Source organism: Martes martes, assembly GCF_963455335.1.
Source record: "Martes martes genome assembly, chromosome: 3".
NCBI lineage: Eukaryota > Metazoa > Chordata > Mammalia > Carnivora > Mustelidae > Martes > Martes martes.
Genome location: NC_137890.1, coordinates 182,703,913 through 182,718,307, shown reverse-complemented (window position 1 = coordinate 182,718,307; position 14,395 = coordinate 182,703,913). Strand labels below are relative to the sequence as shown.

At 42.9% G+C, this 14,395-nt stretch overlaps 1 protein-coding gene across 1 annotated transcript in view; it reads right to left on the bottom strand.

Moving 5' to 3' along the window:
- ALS2 (alsin Rho guanine nucleotide exchange factor ALS2) overlaps nt 1–13,892 on the bottom strand; it is a gene marked incomplete at its 5' end in the record, with an annotated part of 87,739 nt that extends 73,847 nt beyond the window's left edge. The window contains 5 exons of the mRNA XM_080799455.1: nt 172–358; nt 1,082–1,208; nt 7,241–7,244; nt 9,559–9,636; nt 13,841–13,892. Coding sequence (XP_080655581.1) covers nt 172–358; nt 1,082–1,208; nt 7,241–7,244; nt 9,559–9,636; nt 13,841–13,892 — 448 coding nt within the window. The remainder of the gene's footprint in view (nt 1–171; nt 359–1,081; nt 1,209–7,240; nt 7,245–9,558; nt 9,637–13,840) is intronic.
- Nucleotides 13,893–14,395: the final 503 nt, after the last annotated feature.

The window sequence follows — 14,395 nt, the reverse complement described above, 5'->3', positions numbered from 1 at the left end:
CGCAAAAGCTTTTTGGAAGACGCGGGCGCCGTCTCAGTGGGTCACCAAGCGCGCTCCCGGGCCTCGGTCTGAGCCTCCGCCTCTCTCTCATACCCCGGCCTCCCGCACACAGGACAGCCGGGCCGGGGCCCTGCGAAGCCAAGGGCCGACCGGAGACTCACCCTCCCTCACCTGACGCTCCACCGGCAGCACCGCGGTCTGCCTCCGGCGCGAGCTTCTCAGCCCAGCGGGTCCCTGAGATCAGCTGATTCACGGGGGGGGCGGGGCCTCTGAGGGGCGGGGCTGCGGGGCGGCCAGCAAGTCTGAAGGCCGGCCGGGATCGCCCCCTGAAATAGGTGGAGTTAGGCTCCGACGGCGTCTGATAGTGATCAAAATTATCCGAGAGGCCTTGGGCACTGTGGGTGATGTCCTCGGGAGTACTGCCCCTCCCTCAGGATAGGGCGGAGCCACCAGGCCTATAAAAAAACCCGCGCTTGGACGGTGACGTAACATGGAGTCGCCGGGGCCTAACTACCCGGGAGCTTCCTTGGTAACAGGTGGTGAGGGAAGTGACCGGGAGCTTGCAGGCATTTTGCTGCCACCTCAAACTGCAGAAGTCAGAAGGATGAGTTCGCTACTCTTTACAGGGAAAAGGCTAGAATATCTTCTGCTTCTACGGACTATACCCTAACGGTAGTCGCTTCCGCCCCGCAAATGACGTCATTGCCAAGCGGCGCCAGTTGGTCCTAGTGTCCACAATGTTTTTACTTGGTTGCAACCCCGAAAGGTGGAATGGGGAGGGGGAAATAAATTGGTATCTTTTATGATTCCTCGCAGGGCTCCCCAGTGTACGATCTGAGTAAAACTAGTCTGAATGCTCAGCACACAGTTTCACAACAGTCTTGTCGGAGCCGCAGCCCCACCCCGACTCAGCTCGGAGCTGGTAGATGATCCCGAGCCGCCACCTTTGGCACACAGTGCGTGCGAACTTTCTGCTGCCAGGCAGTGTGCCATCCCTGAGCCTGCAAACCTGCATTCAGTCCATCAGCGACAGGGATACAAAGTGTGAAGTTCCTTTGCATCAATGTTCTGTCACGTTCACCTTCCGCCCCAATGCCTCCTTGATCCTCCGCCCACCTGCAAAATCGTTAAGGTCTGCACCAATTCGGCCAACCTTGTCCACTCTTGCACCAGTGCTTAAAACAACATAACCTTGAGAATTGGCAGCGCTGCAAACGGAAGGTGTCCAACTTCAGTCGGGGCTTATATGGGGGCAGGCAATCTTGCGAAGCCGAAAACAGTCCTTAACACCTGGGGACTAGGAATTTCTCTTTTATTCCCAACCTGCACACGTTGCTAACTGAACTTTACCTACCCTTCGGTAAACAGTTTTAAAAACGAAAATTTTAAAATTGTCTCCGACGTTTGAGGAAAATGCGACCACTTGGGAAGGATTGCCCTAATTCCCACCGGCCACTATTACAAAACCTACCTGCAGCCGTAGTCTTTCAGTCTTCCTTTCCCTCATTTCCTCCTTGACACACTCCTGGGACACACTCCTTCCGGGGTTTCCCCCTATTTTTTCAGACCTAACCCTAACCCTAACCTGTCCCTTAAATTCTTGGACTGAATAAATATTTATTGCATACTTTATTATGTGCCAGGCACTATTCTAGGCGCTAGAGAGACATGATAATGAACAAAACAGACAAGGGTCATCACTCTAGTGGAACTTCCACTCTGGTAGTGTGGGAAAGTCATTCCAAATATGGCAACTGTCAATTCTTACCTCCATGTATATAAATGCCACACTTGATGTCAACAGGTGGATTCTATTTCCTCTTCACCTGAGTATGGGCTAGGATTTTTTTTCTTTTTTTAACTGATAGAATGAGGCAAAAATGAAGTTCTGGGATTACTGAGTCAAGGCCTTAAAAAGAATTGGCAGCTTCCACATCCCCCTCTGAAAAGCCAGTTGCCATGCTTTAATAAATGTCAAGTGTAGGGGCGCCTGGGTGGCTCAGTGGGTTAAAGCCTCTGCCTTTGGCTCAGGTCATGATCTCAGGGTCCTGGGATGGAGCCCCGCGTCGGGCTCTCTGCTCAGCGGGGAGCCTGCCTCCCCCTCTCTCTCTGCCTGTCTCTCTACTTGTGATCTCTGTCAAATAAATAAATAAAATCTTAAAAAAACAATGTCAAGTGTACTAGAGGTTGATAAGAGACGATGTGAAGAGATAGGCCACATGGAAGAGCGTTAAAGTGCCAAAACATGAGCAGAGACTTCTGAGACCTTCCAGGCCAACCCAGTTACCAGCTGAATGCAGCTTAGTGAAACCAGCCAGTGCCAAGAGGAGCAGAACACCCTGGTCAAGTTCTGTCTGAACTCCTGACCCAATTTCCCAAGAAATGATAAATTGTTGTTTTTAACCACTAAGTTTTGGGATGGTTGGTTATGCAGCAATGCCTGAAACAAGTGGGAGAGTGAGAGCTACTAAACTAATATGGTGATCACTGGGATATACAGAGGCAAAAAAGGGAAACAGTCAACAAAACCAAAAGGCAACCTACAGAAAGGGGGAAGATATTTGCAAATGTCTTATCATATAAAGGGCTAGTATCCAAAATCTGTGAAGAACTTATCAGAGGCACCTGAATGACTCAGTGGGTTAAGCCTGTGTCTTTGGCTTGGGTTGTGATCTTAGGGTCCTTGGATTGAGCCGCACATCGGTCTCGTTGCTCAGCAGGGAGCCTGCTTCTCCTTCTCTCTCTGCCTGCCTTTCTGCCTACTTGTGATCTCTCTCCCTCTCTCTGTCAAATAAATAAATAAATAAATCTTTGAAGAAAAAAAACACTTCTCAAACTCAACACCCAAAAAGACAAACAAACAAAAAATCCAGTCAAGAAATGGACAGAAGATATGAAAAGACATGCAAATGGCCAACAGACACATGAAAAAATGCTTAACATCACTCACCATCAGGGAAATACAAGTCAAAACCACAATGAAATACCACCTCATTACCAGTCAGAATGGCTAAAATTAACGGAATCAACAGATGTTGGCAAGGATGCAGAGAACAGGGAACCCTCTCATGCTATTGGTGGGAATGCAAGTTGGTATGGCCACTCTGGAAAACAGTATGAAGCTTCCTCAAAATGTTAAAAATAGAGCTATCCTACAACCCAGCAATTGCACTACTAGGTATTTATCCAAAGGATACAAACAGTGATTTGAAGGTGCACGTGCACCCCAATGTTCATAGCACCAATGTCTACAATAACCAAATAATGAGAAGAGCTCAGATGCCCATCAACAGATGAATGGGTAAAGATATATGTATATATCCATACATATACATATACAGCCCACATCTATATTCCATTATATTATATATATGATATATATGTATATATATTGGAATTACATATCTCCATTATACTATAATAGAATACATAATGGAATATTACTCAGCCATCAAAAAGAATGAAATCTTGCCATTTGCAACAATGTGGATAGAACCAGAGAGTACTGTGCTAAGTGAAATAAGTCAGTCAGAGAAAGACAAATATATGATTTCTCTCATATGTGGAATTTAAGGAAACAACAGATGAACATGGGGAAGGGAAGGAAAAATAAAATAAGATGAAAATGGAGAGGGAGGCAAACTCCAAGAGACACTGAACTCTAGGAAACAAGCAGGGTTTCTGGAGGGGAGGGGGGCTCAGGGAAGGGATAATAGGGTGATAGGTATTAAGGAGGGCACTTAATCTAATGAGCACTAGGTGGTATATGCTACTGATGAGTCTCTAAATTCTACCACTGAAACTAATAATACAGTCTATGTTAACTAAATTGAATATAAATAAAAAATTTTTAAAAAGAGGCAAAATAATGTAGTAACTAAAAGCACATGCTTCTAGCCAGACAGCCTGGGTTCAAATCTTAGCCCCAGAACTTACTAACTTTGTGACCTTGGCACAAGTTATTTAACCTGCATACCTCTGTTTCTTCATCTACAAAACAGGGATAGTAAAGTTATCTACTTTATAGGGTGATGTGAGGTTTAAAGGCAAATTGCTTACAATGGTAGCTGGCACATGAGTGCATATTAATGTTGTGGTTGTTGATTTTTTTTTTTTAAGATAAGGTAAGCAGGAAAAATCTCTCTTCTAAAGGGACAAATTTGGACAGATTATAAGAAAGTGAGGACTCGTGGATATTTGACACCCCAGGCAAAAGGAAACAAGTCACTTGCAAAGGCTGGGAGCGCTGGAGCTGAATGAGAAGAGTCTGAAAAAAGCTGAATGAGGCTGGAACTGAATGAAAAAAGGTTGAAAGGTAATAGATAAGATAAGATCAGGTAGATGATTATTTGGTGTGGGAGGGCGGAGGGATCCTTTGGGCCTTGGAAGGCACTTTGGGATTATCTGAGCGATATGCAGGGGCACCTTCCGGGATTGTTGTAATCTGGCTTCAGTTTTTGTTTTTAAAGATTTATTTATTTATTTGACAGAGAGTACAAGCAAGTGCACAAACTGGGAGGGCAGCAGGCAGCAGGGAGTGGGAGAAGCAGGCTCCCTGCTGATCGGGGAGCCCCTCGTGCGGCTGGATTGGAGTAGAGCCTCAGGCAGATGCTTTAACCAACTGAGCCGCCCACACGCCCCTAGCTTCTGCTCTTCTGCTCTGTGCAGAGTGATTAGTGTGTAAGAGTTTGAGTCAAAACAGAGAGATCAGAAAGAGACTGTTGGAACAGCTGAGGCCAACAGAAACAAGACTTGACCTGGAGTGGCAATGAAGAAGGCAAAAAAGAAGTTAGATTCCTATTGTGAAAGTGGAGCCTAAATATTTACACATGGATTAGGCATGAGCATTGAGAGAAAGAGCAATTCAAGCCTGAGATACCAGTAGAAACGTGCTATCATTTACTGAGATGGGCAAGACTGGGAAAAAGAGGCACGGGGAAATGCGGAGGAGGCACCAATTATTCAAATAGGGAGTATTTCATTAAGTCAGAGGAGAGAGGATGATGCCTTGGACTAGGGTGATTGTAGTACAAATTGAGAATTAGATTTGAGATACCCTCTGGAAGCAGAATTGGCATAATTGAACGATGGATTAAACATGATATTCAGTTCAACTGCTGTCCGGGTTTTTTCTTGAACAACTGATTCATGGGAATTCCATTTTCTGAACTAGACAAGACTAAGAGGAAGCAACTCGGCATGGTTCGGGGGTCTTTGGGATAAGACTTTGGGATACCGTTTTGGTATACAAAAGGAAACATCAAATTGGCAGTTGGTGTCTAAGGAGAAACCAGGGCTGGAGAGAGAGATTTGAGGGTCATTTGCACAAAGGTGCCATTCAAAGCCAAAGGGATTAGATGAAATAATCTGGGAGGAAAGCAGAGATAAGAAAGTGGAGATAAGGACTGAGCCTGGGGTTGCCCAGACTTGGAAGTTCAGCGGAGGGTGAGGCAGGAAAGACGATTGCAGAGGATTCCCCACAGAGGCAGGGAAAAAACCTAGAAAAGTGCCCACTTCACAGAAATCAAAGAGGCTTTCAAGAAGAGTGGCATGATAAATGGTGTTGAATGTTGCTAAACAGTAGAGATTAGGTCTAATAAGCCTCTGGATTTGATAAGATGGAATCTCTGGTGACTTGGCAAGAGCCCGATCAGAGGAGCAGTAGACACAAGAGGCTTTATCGGGAGTGAGTTAGAGAAAGAAGTAAGGAAGCAGAGACATCCACTTCAAGAAGTTTTCCTGTGAAGTGAAATAAAAACTTGGAGCAGTAGCTGAAGGGAGTGTGGAGTCAAGGTATAGAGTAGATACTCAAAACCCAAGCGCTAAAAAACCCCAATAGTTGATACAAAGGCAAACCTAGGTTTCCTATTGCAGAAAATGTGACCTTGCAAAGAAATGAAGGTATTTAGAAATGTCTTTCTATAGATTGTCATAGACTCAATACTGTCAGCACCCAATCTGAGTGGAATCTATTTATAAGCTCTTTTAGCACGGCATATATTCTACTAATTTGCGAAACTGTACGCCTCTCTTGTTAGATTCGAAGCTCCCAGTCAGTGTTTTCCTCATTTTTAAATTCCCTAGAGAATAGCACAGCACCTTATACTTTAGTCATTGTTTGATAAAATTATTTATTGAAATCTAGCAATTTAACAATTTGTTGGGGCACCTGGGTGTCTCAGTAGGTTAGAGAGTCTGACTCTTGATTTCGGCTCAGGTCATGATGATCTCAGGGTCATGAGATCAGGCTCCACACTGGGCATAGAGCCTGCTTAATTCTCTCTCCCTTTCTGCCCCTCTCCTTGCCTCCCCACGCACATACTCACTTGCTCTCTTGCAAAAAAAAAAAAAAAAAAAAAAAGGTTAAATGCGGTTCATTTGATAGAGACGTAAGTACTCACCCCTTCGGCCAGCTACCTTGACTGACATTGGTTCTAGTTCTTATCCTCTGATTGGCCACTGAGAGGAACTGAGAAGTGATTCTCCCACTATCCTATCCTGAGAAGTCACAGAAGGCAAGGATGCTCTTGGGCTCAAAGGGAAAAGGATTGAAGGCAACAGTTTACCTGCCCTGGGGCAATCAGTGGGTGCCTGTATGAATGTGTATCTGTGTGTGGGGGGGGGGGACGCAGTCCCTGGAAAGTAATATTTGGGCTAATTTTAATAATATTGCAATACAATATATTTTAAAATATACTATTTGGAAAATGCTTCATGGGTATTTTATCCTCAAAACACCCCCATGATTGGTGTATTTCCTAAAATACAGATGAAGAAACTGGGGCCCACTGACTTTTCCAAGTTAATCCAACTACTCTAAATGGGAGAAGGCCTCAAACCCAGATCTCCAAATCTAGCTCTTCAAATCCTGTCTTCCCCCTGCTTCAACTCTGACTGGATTAAGGTGTAGAAGAGGGAGTTTAGGGCCAAGATAAAAAGTGGAGTTCAAAAAAGAGATAATAGAGATGGACAGAAACAGAAAAGAAATAACAGGATTAGTAAAAGCCAGTACTAGAAACTGAGAATAAGACTCAAGGGAGGGCAGTATACAGGGACATGCCTCAGAGTGGGGTCAAAGTGAACAAGGAAACACTGGTTCTAGGCTCTCACCCTGTACACGTGTGTGTTTATGTGTAGGGTGAGGCTGTACCCACACATGTACGTAAATGCTATTATTTAATTAACAGCCAATCTGGATGGAGTATAAGATCTAGTTCATGCCCTCAGAGGATGTACTTACCAACCTGTTAGGAAAACAGTCAAAATAATGATTAGAACGCACACTTCAGACAGTGATCCAAAAATTCAGCCTTAAGAGAGATGAGGGGGTTGGGGGAGGGGAGAAGGATGAAGGAAGCAACCAAAGGTTCAGAGCAGAGCTGTACCACTCAGGCAGGACTTGAAGGAGGAACAGGTCCAGGGGTAGGAACATGTCAGATGAGAAACACTGGAAAGTTCAGTCACAATAGCAAGGGAGGTTTGTAGGACAGTGAGGCTACTGGTATGAACACAACAAAGAGGAGCTAGATGACTGGGGGACCGGAGGTAGGTGGGGCAGGTTAGAGTCTGGCCGTTAGAAGCCAGGCTGGGGAATCTAGCCATGATTTCATAGGTATGCAGGGGACCGTTGTGGATCAGAAGTGACCAAAGAGGAATTTTAAAAATATAACAGAAAGTTTTTGGTCTGTGTATCTTATTCTACTTGACCATTAAAATAGAGGCTATGTGTATGTTATACTTTTTATTCTTTTTTTTTACACTTTTTATTCTTAATGAGATTATGTTTCTCTCCAGATAAAAAGGTTAGTTAAAAATAATTTAGACTTTGTTTCAAAAATGGATGCTGAGATTCTAAATGGCTGAATTTTAGATAAGGGGCACCCAACTCTCCTTGACATCTGGGAACACTTTACTATGTGGCTGAACTTCATGAAAGAAGAGAATGACCCAAATGAGAAGCAAAGACCTGCTGATGACATATTGTAATTTAGGGAAATGGTTTAAATAGAAATACTTCTACTCTTCTCATACCAAGAATAATTAGTGGATTGAATGACTAATCACCAGATGTAGGTAAGCAGATGCTAATGTGCTATTTTTAGAATGGAAGCCCATGGCTATATGAGTGTTGCTGAGACACATATTCATAAATTCTATATTATGACATGTAAATAACCGTTAAAGCATAATTTGATAAAATGTAAATATCTATAGTTAAATACTCTTCTGTATCTGAGTTACTTTTGTATAATAAGTGCCTAAAATGTTACACTTCTGCCTCTTATTGTTTTCTTGTCTCTCTTTTGTTGACAAAAACTGTTCTACTGACATATCTTAGCATTCTGATCTCAAGCTGGGCATTGTCACTTTTTTTTCCTCCCAAAAAATCAAGAGCAGTAGTTTGGGCCCAAAGCCCTCTTTTTTTGTGTGTGTTACAATGTATACATGTAAATTGTTAAAAACACTTAAAGAAAACATGTAGGTCCCAACCTACAAAAAAATGCTGTCTGAAAATATTTATTCGCAAGTGAGTTGTTTGAAACTTAGAACATGTTTTCCCGCAGAAACGGCGAGGTAAGTCATAGTTTAGACCCTGACTAATCCGCAAAGGTTCATTTGATTTATGATATTGTTCAAATAATGTGCATTTGCAACGAAAAAATACAGATGAAAGCAAGAATTGTGCAATACTTCATAATTTTAAACACAAGAAGGAAAACCCCTTTGTATGGAGCGGGTTATTTTTCCCGAACGCGGGTCCTTAAAAGCAGGTTTTAAGGGCCGAGGATGGAGAGTCGGTTGGAAGTTGCGGAGCTCCGGAGCGCAGAGGGGAACGGATGGGTGAGCGGGAAGCAGCGCCCGCCCAGCCAGACTGGAGCTGGCGCGACGGCGAGAACGTGCCTCCTTCTGCCGACACGGATCATCAAAATATCCTCCCCTATTTGGAATCAGTCCGGATAAGTTAATAAAAGCCCCACGACTTGGAAAAACATCTATATATAAAACCCTGCTTTGTCAATGCGTTCGCACGCCCCGGTCAGCCTTCCCAGCGCGCCCTTCCCGGGCAGGGGGACCAACAGCCACGCGAGAGGGCGTCGCGGGCTGATTGGAAAGCACTGTTCTTGCGCACAGCGATGCGGGATTGGGAAACACACAGGCAGCTTGTCTTTATTAAAAGGTTGATACTGTACTTTGTTAGGACCGTGGGCTTTTTTTTTTTAATTTAATTTTTAAAATCAAATTATATTTAATTTATTAAATAAATTTATTTTAATTTATTTAATTTTAAATTTTAATTAATTTTATTTCATTTTTAAAAATACAGCGTTAAGGTTATTTGTTATTTTGATTTGTCTTGATTACTGGGTTTTGGGGGGGGGAGTTGATGCTCCCTGATCCCTCCTCTTAATCCAGGTACTTACTGGTGGGGACAAGGAAGGAAGGATGGCCCACAGGCAGCACCCCCACTGTACACTTTTTTGCCATCCTTTCTCCCTCTCGCCCTCTTTTCTCCCTCCCTTCCTTTTCTTTTTTATTTTTAAAATCTGCTTTTTTTACTTTGGGTCTCCAGCTTCAGCAACTTCTGGCTGTAATTGAAGACTCTGACATGGCTAGGAGCCGACTGGCTGTTGGACCCTGAGAACGGGGGAGGACACAGTATTTCTGAGGGGAAGAGGCCTAATCTATTTCCACAGACTTTAAAATACCTTTTTTTTTTTTTTAAATGTGGTTAAACCTTCTAAATTTCGGATCCTTGGGGCCAAGTCTAGTTTACCCATACCTAATAACTGAGTCTTATGTATATGCTAAATGTAGTTGGGGGGGAAAACAAATGAACACACAAACAACGACAACAAAACCTTAGGAAGTACTTGGACAAGAAGAAAAAAGGTATTTTAAAAAGGATTGCGTAAATGTGAGGAAGAGATTGCCTGGGGTGTAACCACTTTGGCTGTGAGTAGCAAAATCCAAAGAAAGTTGGGGTGAGCATGTGGTGGAAGAGATTTGGGATTTGGGAGCATCATTCTTTTGAGGAAAAAGAAGTTGAGAGGGAAGAAAAATTGATTGGGCCAGTTCTGCGTCCTGGCCACCGAGTGGTGCTGTGGGTACAAGACCGGCTGCTTTCAGACCTGAGGGACCAAGGACTTCAGGCTTCTTGGGAAAGAGATAGGGAGACGTCTCAGAGGGTTGGCCACTGAGTTCTGGGGGATCAGAAATTTACACATCAGGTTTTTGTAAGCTGTGCTTATTTGTATTTAAGTACCCCCAATATATGCATTTTTTAAAAGTCATAGTAACTTGCAGGAGACATGTCCAACAGTTCTAAACCCTGCTGCTTTCAGTAGTGCAGAGTGTACAAGAGTTCAGCATGAAAGAGGATGGGTTTCCAGGTAAGACCCCTCTACTCTGACAGAGCAAGAAAGCTTAGGGCAATGTTAACGAAGGTTATGGGAGCATTTTAATGCATTCCACAGAAATTAACAATGTCAAGTTGTACAAGGTACCATTATTCTTTTTATCTTATTTAATTCTGTCTCTATTTATAAAATCGTACTTTGTTTTTAGTTTCACCTACAATGCCCACGGGTTCCCTTCTTTAGTCACTAGCTTGAGCACTTCTGTAAAGGACTGATTGTTCTGACTATACCTGGACTGTGAGGGGCGGCTGGAAAGAAATGCATGGAGTTGAAGACCACAGATAGAGGATGTTCATCTCCCACTACTTTCAGAAATGTATGTTCCTACCAGAGAAGTTCTTTCATGTGGCTTAGGATATCATCGTGACTATCAAAAAGCAAAATTTCGGGGCGCCTGGGTGGCTCAGTGGGTTAAAGCCTCTGCCTTCGGCTCAGGTCATGATCCCGGGGTCCTGGGATTGAGCCCCGCATCGAGCTCTCTGCTCAACAGGGAGCCTGCTTCCTCCTCTCTGTCTGCCTGCTTCTCTGCCTACTTGTGATCTCTGTCTGTCAAATAAATAAATAAAATCTTTAAAAAAAAAAAAAGCAAAATTTCTTTCTGCATGCAGGGGAATAGTATGCTAAGTTGATGGACCCACTGTGTGTCAGGGGAAAGAGCGTTCGTGGCCCTTAGGTGCTCATCGGGTACGGACATGGTTAAGAGCACTGACCCTAGGGTCCATACCGGTAGGTTCAACTTCTGATTCTAACACTTATACTCTGAGAAACTTTGGACAATCCCCAGTTTTCTCAACTAAAGTTTGGAAAAATAATTATCTATACCACAGAATTCAATGAGATAGTATATCATAAGTCCTCGGTGAGAAAGGATCAAAAAAATGGTGCTAGGGAAAGAAAGGAAGACCAGCACAGGCATGGAGATTCTTTGGTAAGACTGATTATCTCCCTATTTTTAAATTGTATCAAAGAGGAAATGGTCAAGTAGGTTAAAGTATGGATTTGGAGCTGCTCTGCCTTGGTTCAAATTCTGGTTCCACCACGTCCTTTACTTAAGTGGCCATAAGCAAATTATTTAATACTTCTGACCACAGAGTTGTTATGAATAAATACAAATAAACCACCCATGTGTTTGCCTTATTATTATTGTCATCTTTTTTCTACCTTATAGCCAGAGGACTTGGACCAAGCATACGACAAGTTGCCATGCTATGGGAACTGATTATGTTATATTTCAAATCCATTTTTGTAAAAAGAACAATAAATTGCTCTTTTTAAATATAATACATTTAGGGACGCCTGGGTGGCTCAGCTGGCTAAGCGACTGCTGTGTCACTCAGGTCATGATCTTGGAGTCCCGGGATCGAGTCCCACATTGGGTTCCCTGCTCAGTGGAGAATCTGTTTCTCTCTCTGACCCTCTCTCCCTTCTCATGCTCTCTCTCTCTCTCTCAAATAAATAAATCTTTAAAAATAAATAAATAAATAAATAACATGCATTTAATGCCCGTTTCAGTGGGCACTAAATCATCAATATAAGTCATTTATGGAATTTGTTATAACGCATTCAAACTCAAGAAATTAAAACAAATGAGCAATCATACAAATGCAAAGAACAACGGAGAGAAAACATCTGATCTGTAGAAGCACCTATGGATTTCCCAAGGATTCCTATAATTTTAGACCATCAGTCCTTCTTAGGTATTGTATTCAGTGTCATTGCATAGTTTCACAAGCTAAGTCATCCTGTCACAAGAACCCTTGCAATTAGATTTTTGTACCTTTCATGAAATGTCTTTTTTAACCTATCACTGCTTTCCAGTAGTTTTAGAATGTGGATCTTCACATATGGAATCACTCAGCATTCTCAAGCGTTCCATCTGTAGTTATAGTTTTGATCCACAACAGGTCAACTGCTCTTTCAGAAGCAAAAGCCAGGATGTGGGGAGAGCCCGAATGAGAGGAAGGAATCTAATATCAGAGCCAATAGCATAGAACTTAAGCTAGGAAACTGGTAACTGGGACATTTGGCATTTCTGAACAGAAAATCCCAGGGCTCTAGAAATTATTTTCTAAATCAGTAAGAATCTGTGCTCTGTGGTCATTGTGCTCCATGGTCATTGTCCTCCGTGTACTTTCTCAATAACTCATCAGTATTTTTTTTAAAAGATTTTATTTGTTTATTCGACAGAGAGAGATCACAAGTAGACAGGGAGGCAGGCCAGGGTGGGGGGCGGGGGGGACCAGGCTCTCTGCTGAGCAGAGATCCCGATGTGGGGCTCGATCCCAGGACCCTGAGATCATGACCTGAGCCAAAGGCAGAGGCTTAACCCACTGAGCCACCCAGGCACCCCTAACTCATCAGTTTTTTTTTTTTTATAAAGATTTTATTTATTTATTTGACAGACAGAGATTACAAGTAGGCAGAGAGGCAGGCAGAGAGAGAGGGGGAAGCAGGCTCCCTGTTGAGCAGAGAGCCCGATGCGGGGCTCGATCCCAGGACCCCGAGATCATGACCCGAGCCGAAGGCAGAGGCCCCAACCCACTGAGCCACCCAGGCACCCCCCTAACTCATCAGTTTTGAACCTTACTCTTTCTTGAAGGCCCTGGAAATAGAAGGTAACACTAGAATATATGCCATCACCATCACTGTGGAAACTAAGTGCACGTAAACAAATAGCACACTGATATGCGATAGTAATATGATGTGAATAAAGAGCACAGCTCCATGTAAAGGAACAAAGGACACCCAGATTCCGTATGCTTGCAGTTCTGTTTATTGTCAGAAGACAGCACTCTCAGCATGTAAAAGTTTCAAGTCAAGCTACTCCAGCAAGAAGGAAGACATTTGATTTAAGAATCTCACTCTATAGCTTTTTCTCTTTTTAGGAAGAGATCTGGAGAGAGCACATGCGAGTGGGGGGTGGGGATGGGGCGTGGAGGGCCAAAGGGAAGGAGAGAGAGAATCCCAAGGAGGCTCCATGCCCAGCATGGACCTGACATGCGGCTCGATCTCATGACCCTGAGATCATGACCTGAACTAAAATCAAAAGTCCAACACTTAACTGGCTGAGCCATCCAGGTGCCCCTCTACTGCTTTCGTTTGAAGCAAAGATGATGTCTTGCTCCTCCTGCTTCATGAACTAGAGTCACTTAGCTATTACTCGTTCATCCTGAATATAACAACTAATTTAAATTTGGGCCTAATAATTAATGAGGAAGGCAATGAAACTGAGATGTTGTGCTCTTTGTGCAAATACTACTATCGGTATGTTGTCATTCAATAAAACTTGGTAAATTTGGTCGTCCGGGGAGCTTTATAAGATTTTCTACTATTTGCTAGTTTAGTAACCTTGAGAAAGTTACTTAAACTCCAAGACTCAGTTATTGCATGATCACGTGGGGATAATAATGGGACCTACTCACTGTTGTGGAGTTGGAGGATCAGCATGGGGTCTGGCACAGATGTGGTCGCCATTGCTATTTTTATTTACTATTATTTCTGTACTTTATGTAAAGCCTCCCCTGCTTTGCTGGAAGTAGGCAGGAATATAAACATATAAATAATCCAAATGTATAGCTTTCAAGTGAATGTGGTTTTAAAAATATTGTTCTTTTTCTACTTTCTAGAAAATTCTTAAACACACAAAAATGAACCTCCAGATAGCCATCATCCATCTTAAACAACCATCAGCATTTCACCAATTGTGGGTTTTTTTTTTTTATCCCCAACATTATTTTTCTGGAATATTTAGAACAAGGAAATTATGTCATTCTACCCATAAATACTTCAGCAGGCAACTGTAACTGTAGGATTGTTTTAAAAACATATTCACCACACAAAACTAAAAATAAATTCTTCTTAAAATTATCTAATACCATATTTAAATTTCCATATTTGTTTCAGAAGTGTTGTTTCACAGTGGTTACCAGGGGCAGGGGGTAAAGGCAACGGGAAAATGTTTATCAAAGGCCGCAAAG